General features: G+C 34.1%; 1 protein-coding gene across 1 annotated transcript; it reads left to right on the plus strand.

The window, feature by feature from the left end:
• The first annotated feature begins 7,408 nt into the window (after positions 1 to 7,408).
• Positions 7,409 to 16,247, plus strand: LOC141337352 (protein KTI12 homolog). Its single transcript, XM_073843151.1, has 9 exons — positions 7,409 to 7,621; positions 7,906 to 7,957; positions 9,799 to 9,851; positions 10,055 to 10,110; positions 10,188 to 10,267; positions 12,864 to 13,023; positions 13,126 to 13,188; positions 13,353 to 13,421; positions 15,994 to 16,247. The coding sequence occupies exons 1-9, from the start codon at positions 7,471 to 7,473 to the stop codon at positions 16,135 to 16,137; spliced, it is 828 nt and encodes a 275-aa protein (XP_073699252.1). The 5' UTR covers positions 7,409 to 7,470; the 3' UTR covers positions 16,138 to 16,247.

The following is a 16,247-nucleotide window of genomic DNA, read 5'->3' on the forward strand; positions in this document are numbered from 1 at the left end:
CTCAAATTGCTCCAATTTCACCTACAGTTACAAATCAAAAAAGTAGCACATTGAATTAAATGTAACATTTTGAAGTAGAAAACTGCCATGGCATTTTAATTGTAAACAAAGATTACACAGTAGACTTTGTTTTATTTACAACTTTGAAAATCATTTTTTACAGTATATATGTGACCCTGGACCACAAAACCAGTCATAAGGTAAAATTTTACAAAACTGAGATGTATACATCATATGAAAGCTCAATAAATAAGCTTTCTATTGATATATGGTTTGTTAGGATAGGACACTATTTGACCGAGAGACATCTATTTGAAAATCAGGAATCTGAGGGTGCAAAAAAATCAAAATACCGAGAAAATCACCTTTAAAGTTGTCCAAATTAGGTTCTTAACAATGCATATTACAAATCAAAAATTACATTTGAATATATTTACAGTAGGAATTTTACAAAAAATCTTCATGGAACATGATCTTTACTTAATTTCCTAATGATTTTTGGCATAAAAGAAAAATCAAACATTTTGACCCATGCAATGTATTTTTGGCTATTGCTACAAACATACCCCAGTCCAGGGTCACATATATGGGCTATTCTACCAAACTGGTGCAAAGTCAGAGTTGGAAACATCTTTAAAAAATAAATAAATAAATGAACGCAAATGAACCAAAACACTATCATAACATCTTAGTTGATAATTTAGTATACTTTATTTTTGACAAAACATCCCTTGTTCTGGTCATGACAGTAATGCATTGGTAGTGACCACATCACATAACAAAATTTTAACCCACATACTAAAACTGAAACAATGATGACATATTTGATGTTTGACATGTTTGATGACCGAAACTTCCCCAAAATTTAGGTTATGACTGTTACCGAAACACCACTAATGAAATGTTTCCGAAATACCGAAATGTCAATGTTTAGGTAGTGACAATTTTATGGGATAACATCCAAAAAAAAATAATTTGACACTACCGAAACTTTACCAAATAAGTCTTGACTGTTTCGGTAGTGATCATTTTATGGTATAACACCCAAAAAAACAAAGATGTCACTACCAAAACTTCACCAAAAGTTTCAGTTGTGACAATTTTAATGGGATAACACCCAAAACAGCAAAGATGGCACTTCCAAAACTTCGCCAAATGTTTCAGTTTTGACAATTTTAATGGGATAACACCCAAAACAGCAAAGATGTCACTTCCAAAACTTCACCAAATGTTTCAGTTTTGACAATTTTAATGGGATAACACCCAAAACAGCAAAGATGGCACTTCCAAAACTTCGCCAAATGTTTCAGTTTTGACAATTTTAATGGGATAACACCCAAAACAGCAAAGATGGCACTTCCAAAACTTCACCAAAAGTTTCAGTTATGACAATTTTAATGGGATAACACCCAAAACAGCAAAGATGTCACTTCCAAAACTTCGCCAAATGTTTCAGTTTTGACAATTTTAATGGGATAACACCCAAAACAGCAAAGATGTCACTTCCAAAACTTCGCCAAATGTTTCAGTTTTGACAATTTTAATGGGATAACACCCAAAACAGCAAAGATGTCACTTCCAAAACTTCACCAAATGTTTCAGTTTTGACAATTTTAATGGGATAACACCCAAAACAGCAAAGATGGCACTTCCAAAACTTCGCCAAATGTTTCAGTTTTGACAATTTTAATGGGATAACACCCAAAACAGCAAAGATGGCACTTCCAAAACTTCACCAAAAGTTTCAGTTATGACAATTTTAATGGGATAACACCCAAAACAGCAAAGATGTCACTTCCAAAACTTCGCCAAATGTTTCAGTTTTGACAATTTTAATGGGATAACACCCAAAACAGCAAAGATGTCACTTCCAAAACTTCACCAAAAGTTTCAGTTATGACAATTTTAATGGGATAACACCCAAAACAGCAAAGATGGCACTTCCAAAACTTCGCCAAATGTTTCAGTTTTGACAATTTTAATGGGATAACACCCAAAACAGCAAAGATGTCACTTCCAAAACTTCACCAAATGTTTCAGTTTTGACAATTTTAATGGGATAACACCCAAAACAGCAAAGATGGCACTTCCAAAACTTCACCAAATGTTTCAGTTTTGACAATTTTAATGGGATAACACCCAAAACAGCAAAGATGTCACTTCCAAAACTTCACCAAAAGTTTCAGTTTTGACAATTTTAATGGGATAACACCCAAAACAGCAAAGATGTCACTTCCAAAACTTCGCCAAATGTTTCAGTTTTGACAATTTTAATGGGATAACACCCAAAACAGCAAAGATGTCACTTCCAAAACTTCACCAAATGTTTCAGTTTTGACAATTTTAATGGGATAACACCCAAAACAGCAAAGATGTCACTTCCAAAACTTCACCAAATGTTTCAGTTTTGACAATTTTAATGGGATAACACCCAAAACAGCAAAGATGTCACTTCCAAAACTTCACCAAATGTTTCAGTTTTGACAATTTTAATGGGATAACACCCAAAACAGCAAAGATGTCACTTCCAAAACTTCACCAAAAGTTTCAGTTATGACAATTTTAATGGGATAACACCCAAAAAAAATGATGTCACTACCGAAACTTCACCAAATGTTTCAGTTTTGACCATTTTAATGGGATAACACCCAAAAAAAATGATGTCACTACCGAAACTTCACCAAATGTTTCGGTTGTGACAAATCTTTGTAATAACACCCAATAAAACAAAGATGTCACTACCGAAACTTCACCAAATGTTTCGGTTGTGACAAATCTTTGTAATAACACCCAATAAAACAAAGATGTCACTACCGAAACTTCACCAAATGTTCAAGTCTTGACTGTTTCAGTAGTGACGATTTTATGGGATAACACCCAAAAAATTGTCACTTACCGGAACTTCACCAAATGTTTCAATTGTGACCATTTCTAATGGGATAACACCCAAAAAAGCAAAGATGTCACTACCAAAATGCCACCAAATGTTTCTGTAATGACAATTTAATGGGATAATACCCAAAAAACAAAGATTTCACTACTGAAATGCCACCAAATATTTAGGTAGTGACAATTATATGGGATAACACCCAAAAAACAAAGATGTCTCTATCAAAATGCCACCAAATGTTTCAACTGTGACAATTTTTCATAATAACACCCAGAAAAACTAAAATTGTCACTAAGGAAACTTCACCAAATGCTTCAGTTGTGACAATTTTATGGGATGAAGATGTCACTACCAAAATGTCTTTGTTTTTTTGGGTGTTACCCAATAAAATTGTCAATACCTTAACATTTGGTGGCATTTACGTAGTGACATCTTTGTTTTTTGGGGTATCATCCCATAAAATTGTCACAACTGAAACATCTAGTGAAGCTTCGGTAGTTGTTTTACTGGGTGTTATTACAAAAAAATTGTCACAACTGAAACATTTGGTGGCATTTTGATAGAGACATCTTTGTTTTTTGGGTGTTATCCCATTAAATTGTCACTACAGAAACATTTGGTGGCATTTTGGTAGTGACATCTTTGCTTTTTTTGGGTGTTATCCCATTAGAATTGTCACAACTGAAGCATTTGGTGAAGTTTCCTTAGTGACAATTTTATGGGATAACCCCCGCCCCTTCAAAAAAACAAAACAAAAAAAAAAAAACAATGAAGATGTCACTACCGAAATGCCACTAAATGTTTTGGTCATGACTGGTTTGCTACTGACAATTTTAGATACTTCTGAACATAGCTCAAAGATGCTAATCGACACATTGTTAGCTAGCACAGTTCTGAACAGCTGTGCACATATAAAAACTAATGTTATGGAATAACTCCCCAAAAAAGTGTTTAATTATAAAAACTTCACTTTACTAAATCAAACATATTTTTTTAAAACAACAGTAGAATAAAATGCAAAAACTATTTTTATATTATTTTCATAAATTGGCATTTAGGGGTTGGAGTTCAAGACAGCCACCTCACAATTGAAAGTACCAACTAAATGATGATTTTATATATATGTGACCCTGGACCACAAAACCAGTCTTAAGTCGCTGGGGTATATTTGTAGCAATAGCCAAAAATACATTGTATGGGTCAAAATTATTGACTTTTCTTTTATGTCAAAAATCATTAGGGAATTCAGTAAAGATCATGTTCCAAAAAGATTTTTTGTAAAATACCTACTATAAATATATCAAAATGTCATTTTTGATTAGTAATATGCATTGTTAAGAACTTAATTTGGACAACTTTAAAGGTAATTTTCTCAGTATTTTGATTTTTTTGCACCCTCAGATTCCAGATTTTCAAATAGATGTATCTCGGCCAAATATTGTCCTATCCTAACAAACCATATACCAATAGAAAGCTTATTTATTGAACTTTCATATGATGTATACATCTCGGTTTTGTAAAATTTAACCTTATGACTGGTTTTGTGGTCCAGGGTCACATATTAAGCTTACCTATATTTTAAATATTATTCAGGGTTTCAATAGATACTAAAAGGATCTTAGATTTGAATACTTAAATGCTTTTTAAATGTGTTTTGTTGTTGCTGTTGTTGTGGGACAGCAGTTTGCAACAATTCTGTAGATTAGCCCATATAGTCTTCATACTGCAGCCAGATGTGTATCATAAATATAAAAATGACATAATACACTTCGTGTGAGCTCAGAAAATGTACAGCTTATAACGTTTTATTCAGCTTACGATTCATATGGATTAATCATATCCAAAACAAAATCTTATAAAGTCATATAGTAGTTCCTCGGACCCCTACATAGTAGGCTTATACATGCGATTACAAACTATTGAAATGTAAGCTTTATGAATTCGCAACGCCTCAAAACGTTTTGTCCATTAAATTAATTCAATTAAACTGCATACGCACAGCCAACGCACGTCAGATAGTGTTTCCCATCTTCATTCAACCAGACTAAGCATTCGCTGTCGTTTTCGGAGTTCAGTGACTAAAACTATGACCTCAGAGGCGTTTGGCATCCCACCCCACTGTGCTGGTATAAATACCGCCTGCAAAAGAACGAAGAGCGATCGGACCAGTTGAATCTGAACCGAGGAATCCACCTACAGTTACTTAAGAAGATGGCTGTGAGTTCTGAAGATGGACATTGCAAATATAGACTATTTGCTTTCATTGTGCTTTTTAACATATCGTTAAGCACCGCAGTCAGTCTCGATTTAACGGAGCTGCGAAATAAAGTTTCCAAACTTAAAGTGCATCCACGTGGAAATCTCTGGGCGACAGGTATGTTGTTATTTAATCTTACTGTAAAACTGCTAAATCCGTTTTCCAGCATAATATTTGGTCCTCTTACAGGTCATTTCATGGGCAAGAAGAGTCTTTCAAACAGCCAGTTCCAAGACTCTCCATTCTCCTCAAAGCATCCCAGGAATACTATGGGAGAATCAGGGAGTTCGGAGGATTTGAAGGAGCTGATAACTCAGGAGGTGCTGAAAGTTGCTCTTCAGGCTCAGCTTGAAGATCCAAAGAGGACACAAGATGTTTATAATCAGGTGATTAGCGCTATTTATGGAATTGGTCAGTTAAAAGGTAAAGAGTTAAAATAGTACATCGATGCTTTGTGATTATACATTTTATTCATTCGTTTTTTTTTTCCAGGATACGGACTTCATGGTAAAGCTTTTGAAAAACTACATTGAAAAAAGGAACCTATAGTGACAGTGCTGTTGATATAATTGTAATAAAATGTTATTTTGACAAACCTTACAGTTGTGTACACAATCTATATGTTTGGCTTATTATTATTAAGATGTATTTTATTCATTCAGCTGCTGTGACTATAGCTGGATGTCTCAAAGAATAGTGAACGAGTGGATGGACTGATGGATGAATGAATGTGTTATTAAAAAATCTAATCTGTATTTTAAAAAACATAACATGAAACTGCACCTACTTTTTTTTTTTTTTAAATGAGCAACTATGACTAAGCAGACATCTCATAGAAACTAACAAACAAGTGGAAGGATCATACTCTAATTACAGTAAAAAGCTCCCTCTGAGAGCAGCTTATCCTCCCTTTGGATTTGCACTGAGGTTTCCCTGATTGATGGCTTTGGAGCATTTACATGGTAAGATTTTGTGTGTGTGTGTGTGTGTGTGTGTGTGTGCGTGCGTGCGTGCGTGCGTGTGTGTGTGTGTGTGTGTGTGTGTGTGTGTGTGATCATTCGAATCTTGATAACCTTTAAAATTGTTCCTGAACAGTAATGAGGTTGGGTACAATGGCCACTTTTTGGTAAAATATAGAGCACCATTAACTGTGAACAAAATGTTTATTATTATTGTTAACAATTATTTCATCTACTATTTCATTATAGTTCAGTATTGAGATTGATTTGGACTATTAGAATACATAAATGAACATTAATATAACATTAACATGGATATGCATTATTTTATTCACAATTCAGACACGTGTGTGTGTGTGTGTGTGTGTGTGTGTGTGTGTGTGAAGGGAAAGATCCTTGTAAACAGTCTCGACAAATAAAAACGTAACTGGATTTACAATGTAACTATATAAATTGTAATTAATGTGCAGTTGTAAGTTTTAATTGATAATAGCTGTAATAAAATGAGTGTGTGTAATGTGTGTGGTGGTTGTGTGAGTATGTGCACATTTATGGATGCTGCATTCGTGCAGTATTCACCTTATTTTTATCGTAAGAGCGGGCGCGCCATTTGTAAGTTTTATGTGTCTGCGGCTTCCGGTCTCATCAGCGTCCAGCTATTTTTAGCTGTAAACAACTCGTTTAGCTGCGTAATATTGCAAACTTGTGAGTCTTATCATATTATTTTGATGTATTATCTTAACTATGAACACACTGGTTTGTACTGCTAACAGTTTTGCGTTTACTGTACTTATTTTTTTCGTTATTTCTTTACTGCGGCTAAAGCGGAAGTCTCGCATATTCAATGAGAACGAAAAATAAGGTGGATATATGACATACAATTAACTTACATTCTTTTAATATACGAGTGTTTATTTAATTTACAATTTTGATGAACAGAAAGGCTATCAAAATATATCTAAAAAGTCAGTTATAAAAGTCATTAAATGAGCAAATCTCAGCAGTTTAGCTTTTTTTACAGAGATGACCATATGTGATAACGCATTTACATGTTTAATAATAAACCTGAGAGCACAGCAGATCTTATGTTTACCCATTTCTGTTAAATGATTTACTCACCTCAAACCACTAAAATCATTTTAATTACAAGTCGTCAAGTAGTCTGTTATAGGGACTGTTTAAAACATTGACACTCCAACTTTATCTGGAACATTTTGCATTCTGACTATCTGACCACTGACCTGTAGAGGGCAGCAATGCACTGACCACAACAGCACACTACATGAACGAGAAGAAGAAAATCTTCCATGCTGCTCTGTAGAGAAGTATGAATTTCCATCCGTCATCTAAACTTTAGCGTTAAAATGCCTTTAATTGTAATGTGTGGTTACCCATGTAGTGGTAAAACCCGACGAGCCCGTGAACTGAAAGAGTACTTCACGCAAAATACAGAAAGAAAGGTTCATATAGTCGGAGAAGAAGATCAAGGAATTGACAAGAACTCTGTATATGCAGGTGAGAAGCTGCTGGGAAGTTCATGATGCATCGCGGTTTAAAGTCATGTATGTGTGTGTGTTAGGACAGTAATAAAGCCAAGGGTACATCTTAATGAGAAACACGTCCTATGTGTGCTATCCTGGTAGAAAAACAAAGCTCTTAAACCTGCCTGAGATGGTTTGCTTGTCTTACCTGTATGTGGTTTAATCTGGTTTGTCGGGGTTTTCATTATAAAATGTATGCTTCCAGTTCTGTGTAATTGATCTGAGTCTAACTGCAGCAACAATGATATTTGACTACAGATTCACAGAAAGAGAAAAATCTGAGAGGAGCATTGAGAGCTGCAGTGGAGAGGTGATTTTTTTTCTCTTTAAAATATCTCTGCTGTCGTTTAAAGATGTGAAAGTGTCACTCAAACACAAGAAAGACAATGGCCAATGGCAAATAAGCATGTTAAAAAAGATGACGTTAGAACAATGTACCTAAATACATAAATGCATACAGTGCATTTTTTTTGCACTCTTTGCCCAAAAACATGACAATAATTGACCATTTTCAGCAGCAGTAATCAGCAAAATATGCAAGTTTTGATACAAGTGGCATTGTTGACATTCAGTGGCACCAGTATGGCCAATTGGTGACATGTGATGAACACACTCTAGTAGTGAGTCATGAATTAAAAAAAAACATTTTAGGATTTCTAGGATTTAGAATTAAATTTTCTTTTAATATTCTTGATTTTTTATTTATTGATTTGAACTTAATGGAAACCAGTTTCCTCCAGTAAATAAAAATAAGAAAAGGCCATTGTGACTTATCTCAAAATACTGACATTTTTGTCAGAGTTGTGTGATACAAACTTACAATTCTGATTTTTTTCCCCCCAGAATTGTGAGATATAAACTTGAAATTGCGAGTTACAAAGTCCAAATTGTGAGATATAAACTCGAAATTCTGAGAACATATCAGTCTTTTTTCCCTCAGAATTTAGCATTGCAAGAAAAAGAGTCAGAATTGCAAGATACAAACTTGCATTTCTAAGAAAAAAGTTGGAATTGTGACTTTTTTTATAGCTTGCGGTTGTGAGTATATCACGCAATTATGGTTTGTGAGTTTTGTATTATGTATTTCTGAGAAAAAAGTAAAAATCATAAGATTCAAACTTCATAACCTGGAATTGTGAGTTTATATCTCTCAGTTCTAAAAAAAAAAAAAAGGTCAGAATTGTAAGCTAAAAACTTGCAATTGTGAGATAAAAATGTCAGAATTGCAAAATAAAAACTATTTAACATATATAGCTTGCAAATGCAAGTTTATATCATGTAATTCTGAGAAAAGAAATTCAGATTTGCGAGTTGGTATTACACATTTCTGAGAAAGAATTGTGAGATATTTATGACTTGCAATTGTAAGTTTATATCTCTCAATTTGGAGAAAAATGGTCAGAATTGTGAGGTAAAAACTATATAACTTATATATAACTTGCAATTGTGAGTTTATATCGTGCATTTCTGAGAAGAAAGTCAGAGTTGTGAGTTTTATGAAAAAATATCCTAGATATTTAGATAACTCGCAATCAGGAGAAAATAAAAAATCTGAATTGTGAGATATAAACTTGCATTTGTCAGAAAAAGGCCATAACTGCAAGATAAAAACAATACAACTTTTATAACTTGCAATTTCGAGTTTATATCATGCAATTCTGAGAAAAAAGTCAGATTTGCGAGTTTGTATTACGCAATTCTGAGAAAAAAGTCAGATTTGCGAGTTTGTATTACGCAATTCTGAGAAAAAAAACTTGCAATTACCCTCTTTTCATTGGCGGAAACAAGCTTCCATAGATTTGGCACCAAAAAGCACCAGCCCTGTAATATAGAAAGGAAATATGTCTAATCATATTTACATGTTTAACATGATGGATTCTAAGAAAATAATTAGGGTTCATGTGTTGTTTGGTCTAAAGTTGGAATACCACGTGTTGTAGAAAAATGAAGACAAAACATGTGCTCTTACAGATCCTGCTGGGATGAAGTTTACACCAATAATTATATTTGTTACATATAAGTGTATAATTCTTTTAATAATACATTTGCATAATTATAATTATATGCTAATTGTAATTATGCACTTGCATAAGAGTGACCTACTTTTGATTTAAATAATTTCCCTTTGTACTTCTCTCTCTTTGTTTATAGGAAAGTCAGTAAAGACGACATTGTGCTTCTTGATTCCTTGAACTACATTAAAGGTAAATCAATGTTCGGTTAAAATGAACACATCTGTGCCTTTGATATTTATATGAAGTTAGCTGTTTAATTTAGTTTGACATTTAAAATGATTGATCCTGTACAATGTATTAATTGACATACAGACTTGCAAACTGGTGTTGCATACGGCACTCTAGATTTCCATCTGTCATTCGATTGAAGAATCATTTTGTTACATTTCCAGGCTACAGATATGAGCTGTTCTGTCTTATCAAACACACCCAAACACCCCATTGCTTGGTATGTAAACTCTTAAAAGTCAACTTAAATGACTATTTTTACATGTACTAGTTCACCTAAATCTATAACCCCTGCAGGTGTACTGTTTGACGTCAGCTGATGTGAGCTCAGAATGGAATAAAGGCAGAGAGGCTGATTCTCAGTACACACAGGAAATGTAAGCATTTTTTGCTTTGTTTCTGTGTAGTTATATTAAAGGAATAGTTCACCCAAACATGAACATTTGCTGAAAATGCATTCTACATTTGTAGATCTGAACAGCTTTGGAGAAATTCAGCGTTACTTGCTGACCAGTGTATTCTCTGCGGTGAATGGGTGCCGTCAGAATAAGAGTTTAAACAGCTGATAAATCAGCTGTTTAATAAAATGTCAGAATTGTGAGATATAAACTTGTAATTCTGATATTTTTCTCGCAATTCTTACTTTTTTTTCACAATTCAGATTTTTTTCTCACAGTCGTGAGATATAAACTCAATGAGAGTTATAAAGTTTTTACTCAGAATTGTGTGATATACAGTGCCTTGCAAAAGTATTCATACCCATTCATTTTTTTTTCACGTTTTGTTGCAGCATTATGTTAAACTGATTAAAATTACCTTTTTTCACACATCAGTCTACATCTCATACACCAAAATGACAGCACAAAACAGGTTTGTAACAACTTTGTAAATTTATTAGAAATAAAAAAATTGAAAAGATCCGGTTCCATAAATATTCATTCCCTTTTCTGGGACACTCGAAATTTAGCTCAGGAGCATTCCTATTGATTCTAGATGTTACTATACTTCAAGTGGAGTTAAACTGTGGCAAATTCATTTGAATGAGTATGATTTAGAAAGGCACACATCTCTCAGAAAAGGTCTAACAGCTGAATATTCATATCAGAGCAAAAACCAAGTCCTGAGGTCAAGATAACTGCCTGTAGAGCTCAGTGACAGACTTGCGTTAAGGCAATGATCTAGGGAAGAGTTCAGAAAAAAATCTGCTGCATTGAAGGTTCACAGAAGCATGTAGCCTCCATTATCCATAATGGAAGACGATTGGAACAACTAGGACTCTAGAACATGTCTGCCAGCCCCCATCCAAGCTGACAGAGCTTGAGAGGTGAAAAGGTGAGGCAAAGAATGGCAGATAATTGCCAAATGCAGATGTGCAAAGCTTGTCACATCATACCCAAAAAGACTTGAGGCTGTAAATGTGCTTCAAATATGCACTGAGTTACTTATACTTATGCAATGTACTTATGTCAGTGTTTTATTTTTAATAAATTTGTAAAATTAGCAAATCTGTTTTTTGCTTTGTCATTATTATGGTGTATGGAGTGTAAATTGATGTGGGAAAAAACTAATTTAAAGCAGTTTAACATAATGCTGCAACAAAATGTGAATAAAATGAAGGGGTATGAATACTTTTGCAAGGCACTGTAAACTCACGATTGTGAGAAATAAAGTCAGAATTGAGTTTAAGTCAGAATTGTGAGATATAAACTCGCAATTCTGATGAATAAAGTCACAATTCTAAGAAATAAAGTCAGAATTGCGAGATATAAATTCACAGTTGTGAGCTATAGTCACAATTCTGACTTTTTTACTTACAATTGCGTGATATAAACTCACGATTGTGAGAAATAAAGTCAGAATTCGGTTTAAATCAGAATTGTGAGATATAAACTCAGTTGTGAGTTATAATCACAAATCTGACTTTTTTTATCAGAATTTATCATCAGTTTGTATCTCACAATTCAGATTTTTTTTCTCACAATCGTGAGATATAAACTCGCAATTCTGGGAAATAAAGTCACACTTCTGACTTTTTTTACTTACAACTGCGTGATATAAACTCAAGATTGTGAGAAATAAAGTCTGAATTCGGTTTAAGTCAGAATTGTGAGATATAAACTCAGTTGCGAGTTATAAAGTCAGAATTGCTAGACAAACTCACAATTGTGAGTTATAATCAAATCTGACTTTTTAAAATCAGAATTGTGTAAAAAAAAATCATGCTTAACGAGAAATAAAGTCATAATTTGGTTTAAGTCAGAATTGTAAGATTTATGCTTGTGATTCTTGCCTTTTTTTTCTCGCAATTCTTACTTTTTTCCTCAGAATCGTGAGATATAAACTCAATTGTGAGTTATAAAGTCACAATTCTGACTTTTTTTACTTAGAATTGCGTGAAATAAACTCACGATTGTGAGAAATAAAGTCAGAATTTGGTTTAATTCAGAATTGTGAGATAAACTTTTTTTTTTTTCTCACAATTGTGAGTTTGTATTTTGCAATTCTGACTTTCTCGCAATTCTTTTTTTCTCACAAGTTAGAATTGTGAGATACAAACTCAATTGAGAGTTATAAAGTCAGAATTGTGAGTTATAAACTCACACAAGTTGCAAAAAACAATTTTGAGGGGAAGTTTTTCTCGCAATTGCGAGTTTATATCATGCAATTCTGAGGAAAAAAAAAAGAATAGTGAGATGTAAACATGCAATTTCAAGAAAAAATTCAGAATTGTGAGATAGTCGCAGTAACCTTTTTTTTCTGTGGTGGAAACGGCCTTCTACAGAAAACTCTTCTGTCAAAGAGAAAAAAATGAAAAGTATTTTTAAATTGTAACATTTCACAATATGTAAAAAAAGTTCACAACTGTGTTTTTTTAACTTATGCAGCCTTATTGAACATAAGAGACTAAATTAAAAACTTGTACCGTCTATATGATCTAAATTAAACAATCTCTTCTGTTCTTTTAAATAACAGTCTGGATGGGCTAATACTGCGTTTTGAAGCCCCTGATTCCAGGAATAGATGGGATAGTCCACTCTTTACTATTCAGCAAGAAGACTCTCTTCCATTTGAAGCCATCTGCGATGCGCTTTTCAAACGAAAAGCACCACCACCTAATCAGTCCACGCAGAGCGTAAGAGTGCTAGTAATGCATTATGCATGAACATAGCAACATTATGTACTTTTTATTGCCTTTGAATGAATATTAGAACCTGTTTCTCTATGCCTTTTACAGCAACCACTCTCATCCACAAACTTTCTGTACGAGTTGGACAAAGTTACTCAAGATGTCCTAATGGTACGATTTCCATCACCTTTAGGTGTTCTGTTAAAAATAGAAAGCATTTAAAATCATTATTTCTGTTTCATTGCCTACAGGTGAGTGTTTATAGTTTGCATTTGCATAGCAAAACCATCAGTATCAATGGTATGTGTCTTCATAAGAGTTGTTTTATGTCTCAGGCTGTTCTCGAGTCACAGAAGACCAGCGTCCCTGGAGATCTCATTTCCATTCCTGGAGCCACAGAAAAGATATCCTTTACTCTTGTATGTTAAGCATGTCTTTAGCTTTGAATTTCTTTTTTTTTTCCGTTTTAGTGCGAGGAAATGTAAAACTGTTGTCTTGCTTTGCTGAGCCACCTGTCTATTTGGTATTTCTCACTGTGACAGCACAGAAATGTCCTACCATACACGGGGAAAGCATTAGAAACGCTTACAACATGAAACCAAGATCAAGTCTGGAATTTTAATAAGCTCAACTGCAACTTCCTGACAGAAAGTTGATCTGTTTAATGTTAATTGAAGATGCGTTGTAGTAATAAACAGGACCAGTTGGACCTATATGAATGTAATGAATACACAAACATCAAAGAATGCCATTTCTTTCTGATGCAATTGCAATTTGGTGGCTGTCTGTAACTGCTTTAGCATTTAGACACATACACAGATGAACCAGTGCAGGTGGCCCTTTGAAATAATGCATGATTTAAATGGGATGTTATTAGAAATTCACTTAAAGTCTTTGTCTCGCAGCTAGGTCTGCAGCATATACTTCCATTCAAAGGTTTAGTTAGGGTTAGTAAGATTTTTGTTTTTAAACAAATTCTATTATACTCACCAAGGCATATAAATTGATCAAACATGTAGTAATATTGTGATATATTTAATTTATTTTTAATTTCCATATTTTTAAAACATAATTTTGTCTTGTGATGGTTAGTAATTGATTACATGTAATCTGGATTATGTAATCAGATTCCAGAAATGAAATGCTTAAAGGGATAGTTCACCCAAAAATGAAAATTCTGTCATTAATTTCTCACCCTCATGTTGCTCCAAACCTGTAAGACCTTCGTTCATCTTCGGAACACAAATAAGTATATTTTTGATGAAATCCATGAGCTTTCTGACCCTCCATAGACACGGAAAAGAAGAAATTGTTGAATGAAGTCATTATTTTTGTTTTCCTTGTGTACAAAAAGTATTCTCGTAGCTTCATAAAATTCTGGTTGAACCACTGATATCACATGGACTATTTTAACAATGTCCTTACTACCTTTTTGGGCGTTGAACATGTCAGTTGCATTGCTGTCTATACAGGGTCAGAAAGCTCTCGGATGTCATCAAAAAAATCTTAATTTGTGTTCTTACAATAAACAAAGGTCTTTCGGGTTTGGAACGACATGAGGGTAAGTATTTAATGACAGAATTTTCATTTTGGTGAACTGTCTCTTTAATTAATTATATTACACTTTAAAATGTTTATAATTGAAATAATTATTAGCTTTTCATTAACTAATGAACCCCAGTTTGGGTAACCCTGGTGTACTTTGTTTAATACATTTCATAATGTTGATAACAAAGAATTTAATATATTATAGTAATCAAGAAGTAGTTTAAATACATTACCTAATAAATGTAATCCAATAGATTACTTTACAAAATTACAAATGTTACATTTCTAAAAAAAAAATTTAAGATTTATTTTTGGCATTTTGCCTTTATTATGAAAGGACAGATCAGTAATGACAGGAAGCGAAGTGGGAGAGAGACGGGGGGCGGGATCGGGAAAGGTCCTCGAGGCGGAATTCGAACACGGGACGCCCAGAGCACAACGGCGCTGTATGTTGCTGCGCTGCCCACAAGTCTATCGGCGCCGGCCATTTGTACAATTTTTTTTTTTCAGCATCAATTCTGAGATTTTCCAAATAAATCCCGATTCTTTCTCAAAACGATTCTGATTCTTAGTTTTGAACAGCAGATGGCGCTGCTTGCTTTAGAACCAGCTGTGCTCTGCTTGTTTCCAAATCTTCACATGTACTTGAACCTAAAAAAATCTTTCATACAATTTCGAAAAGGTTGAAGCAAATTACATGGGTGTTCACAGTGGGCTGTGTTTACATTAATCTCGTCATAAAAGCATTCTGAGCCGAGGTGAAATTACGCGACTCATGCTCTTCGGCACTCTTCTTTGAGTGTTTGTGTTTGGATAAAAACTAGATTAGAGCATCATCTGCTGTTAAAATCTAAGCTCAGAATCAATTCTCGATGCATTCGGAAGATTTCAGAATCGTTACACAAATTGATTTATCCTCCCATCCCTACTCAAGAGACTTAACACCAACCTGATCTCAACCTTTCTCTCAAAACGTGCCTGTGGGAACTTTTTCACAAGATGCAGATTACATACTGCCATGTCCGTTTCGTGACATAATTTGATGTGAAATGTCCAGTGAGTGGTGCTTAAAGAGTTAGTTTTTAATGTGATGTATCTTTTGTACGTGTCATCGTAGTTCGGAGTTGAAATGTCCTTTGAGTGGTGCTACAACTCTAATGCTCTGTGACGTTTTAAAATAATGAACCATCTGCACTTTACCTAAACCTACCTTGTTTTTCGATCTCTCATTTTTCAGCTCTTTCATTCTGAGTCATGTTTTTCACGGGATTGGTACCCAAGGATTCCCCATCCTAAATCCAATTCCGTGCTAGCTAAGCTACCGAGAAAGCTTGTTCTGTCCGGAAAGTGAAACATATGGAGCTATAATCATAACTGTGTATGGAAATGATTACTGTACCTGCCTAGTTTCCTTAACTTCTTCAACACATAGAACTCACAAGAAGTCTTAACATGGTGGAGTTGAGGAAACTCAGACGTCAGTTCATCACTTACACCAAGATGCATCCAACAGAGAACATTGGACAGATTGCCAACATGTTTGTGCAGTATCTTAATAAGAGTATGCACTAACAGGTGTTGTTTCTTTTATGTTTTTCTAATTCTTAAGGTCATATTTATTGTTTTCAAGTTTCAAGCATTTTAACAATGTTTTGAGTGCAATAAAATTAGAACTCTTTTAA

The sequence above is a fragment of the Garra rufa genome, chromosome 6 (assembly GCF_049309525.1).
Source record: "Garra rufa chromosome 6, GarRuf1.0, whole genome shotgun sequence".
NCBI classification, from domain to species: domain Eukaryota; kingdom Metazoa; phylum Chordata; class Actinopteri; order Cypriniformes; family Cyprinidae; genus Garra; species Garra rufa.

What these genes read in the sequence shown, in the direction of transcription:
- LOC141337352 (XM_073843151.1), top strand. Translation starts at nt 7,471, where the DNA reads ATGCCTTTAATTGTAATGTGTGGTTACCCATGTAGTGGTAAAACCCGA. An exon ending in CAAGAACTCTGTATATGCAG is followed by an intron (nt 7,622 to 7,905) that starts GTGAGAAGCTGC and finishes ATTTGACTACAG; the next exon opens with ATTCACAGAAAGAGAAAAAT. An exon ending in CTAATCAGTCCACGCAGAGC is followed by an intron (nt 13,024 to 13,125) that starts GTAAGAGTGCTA and finishes TGCCTTTTACAG; the next exon opens with CAACCACTCTCATCCACAAA.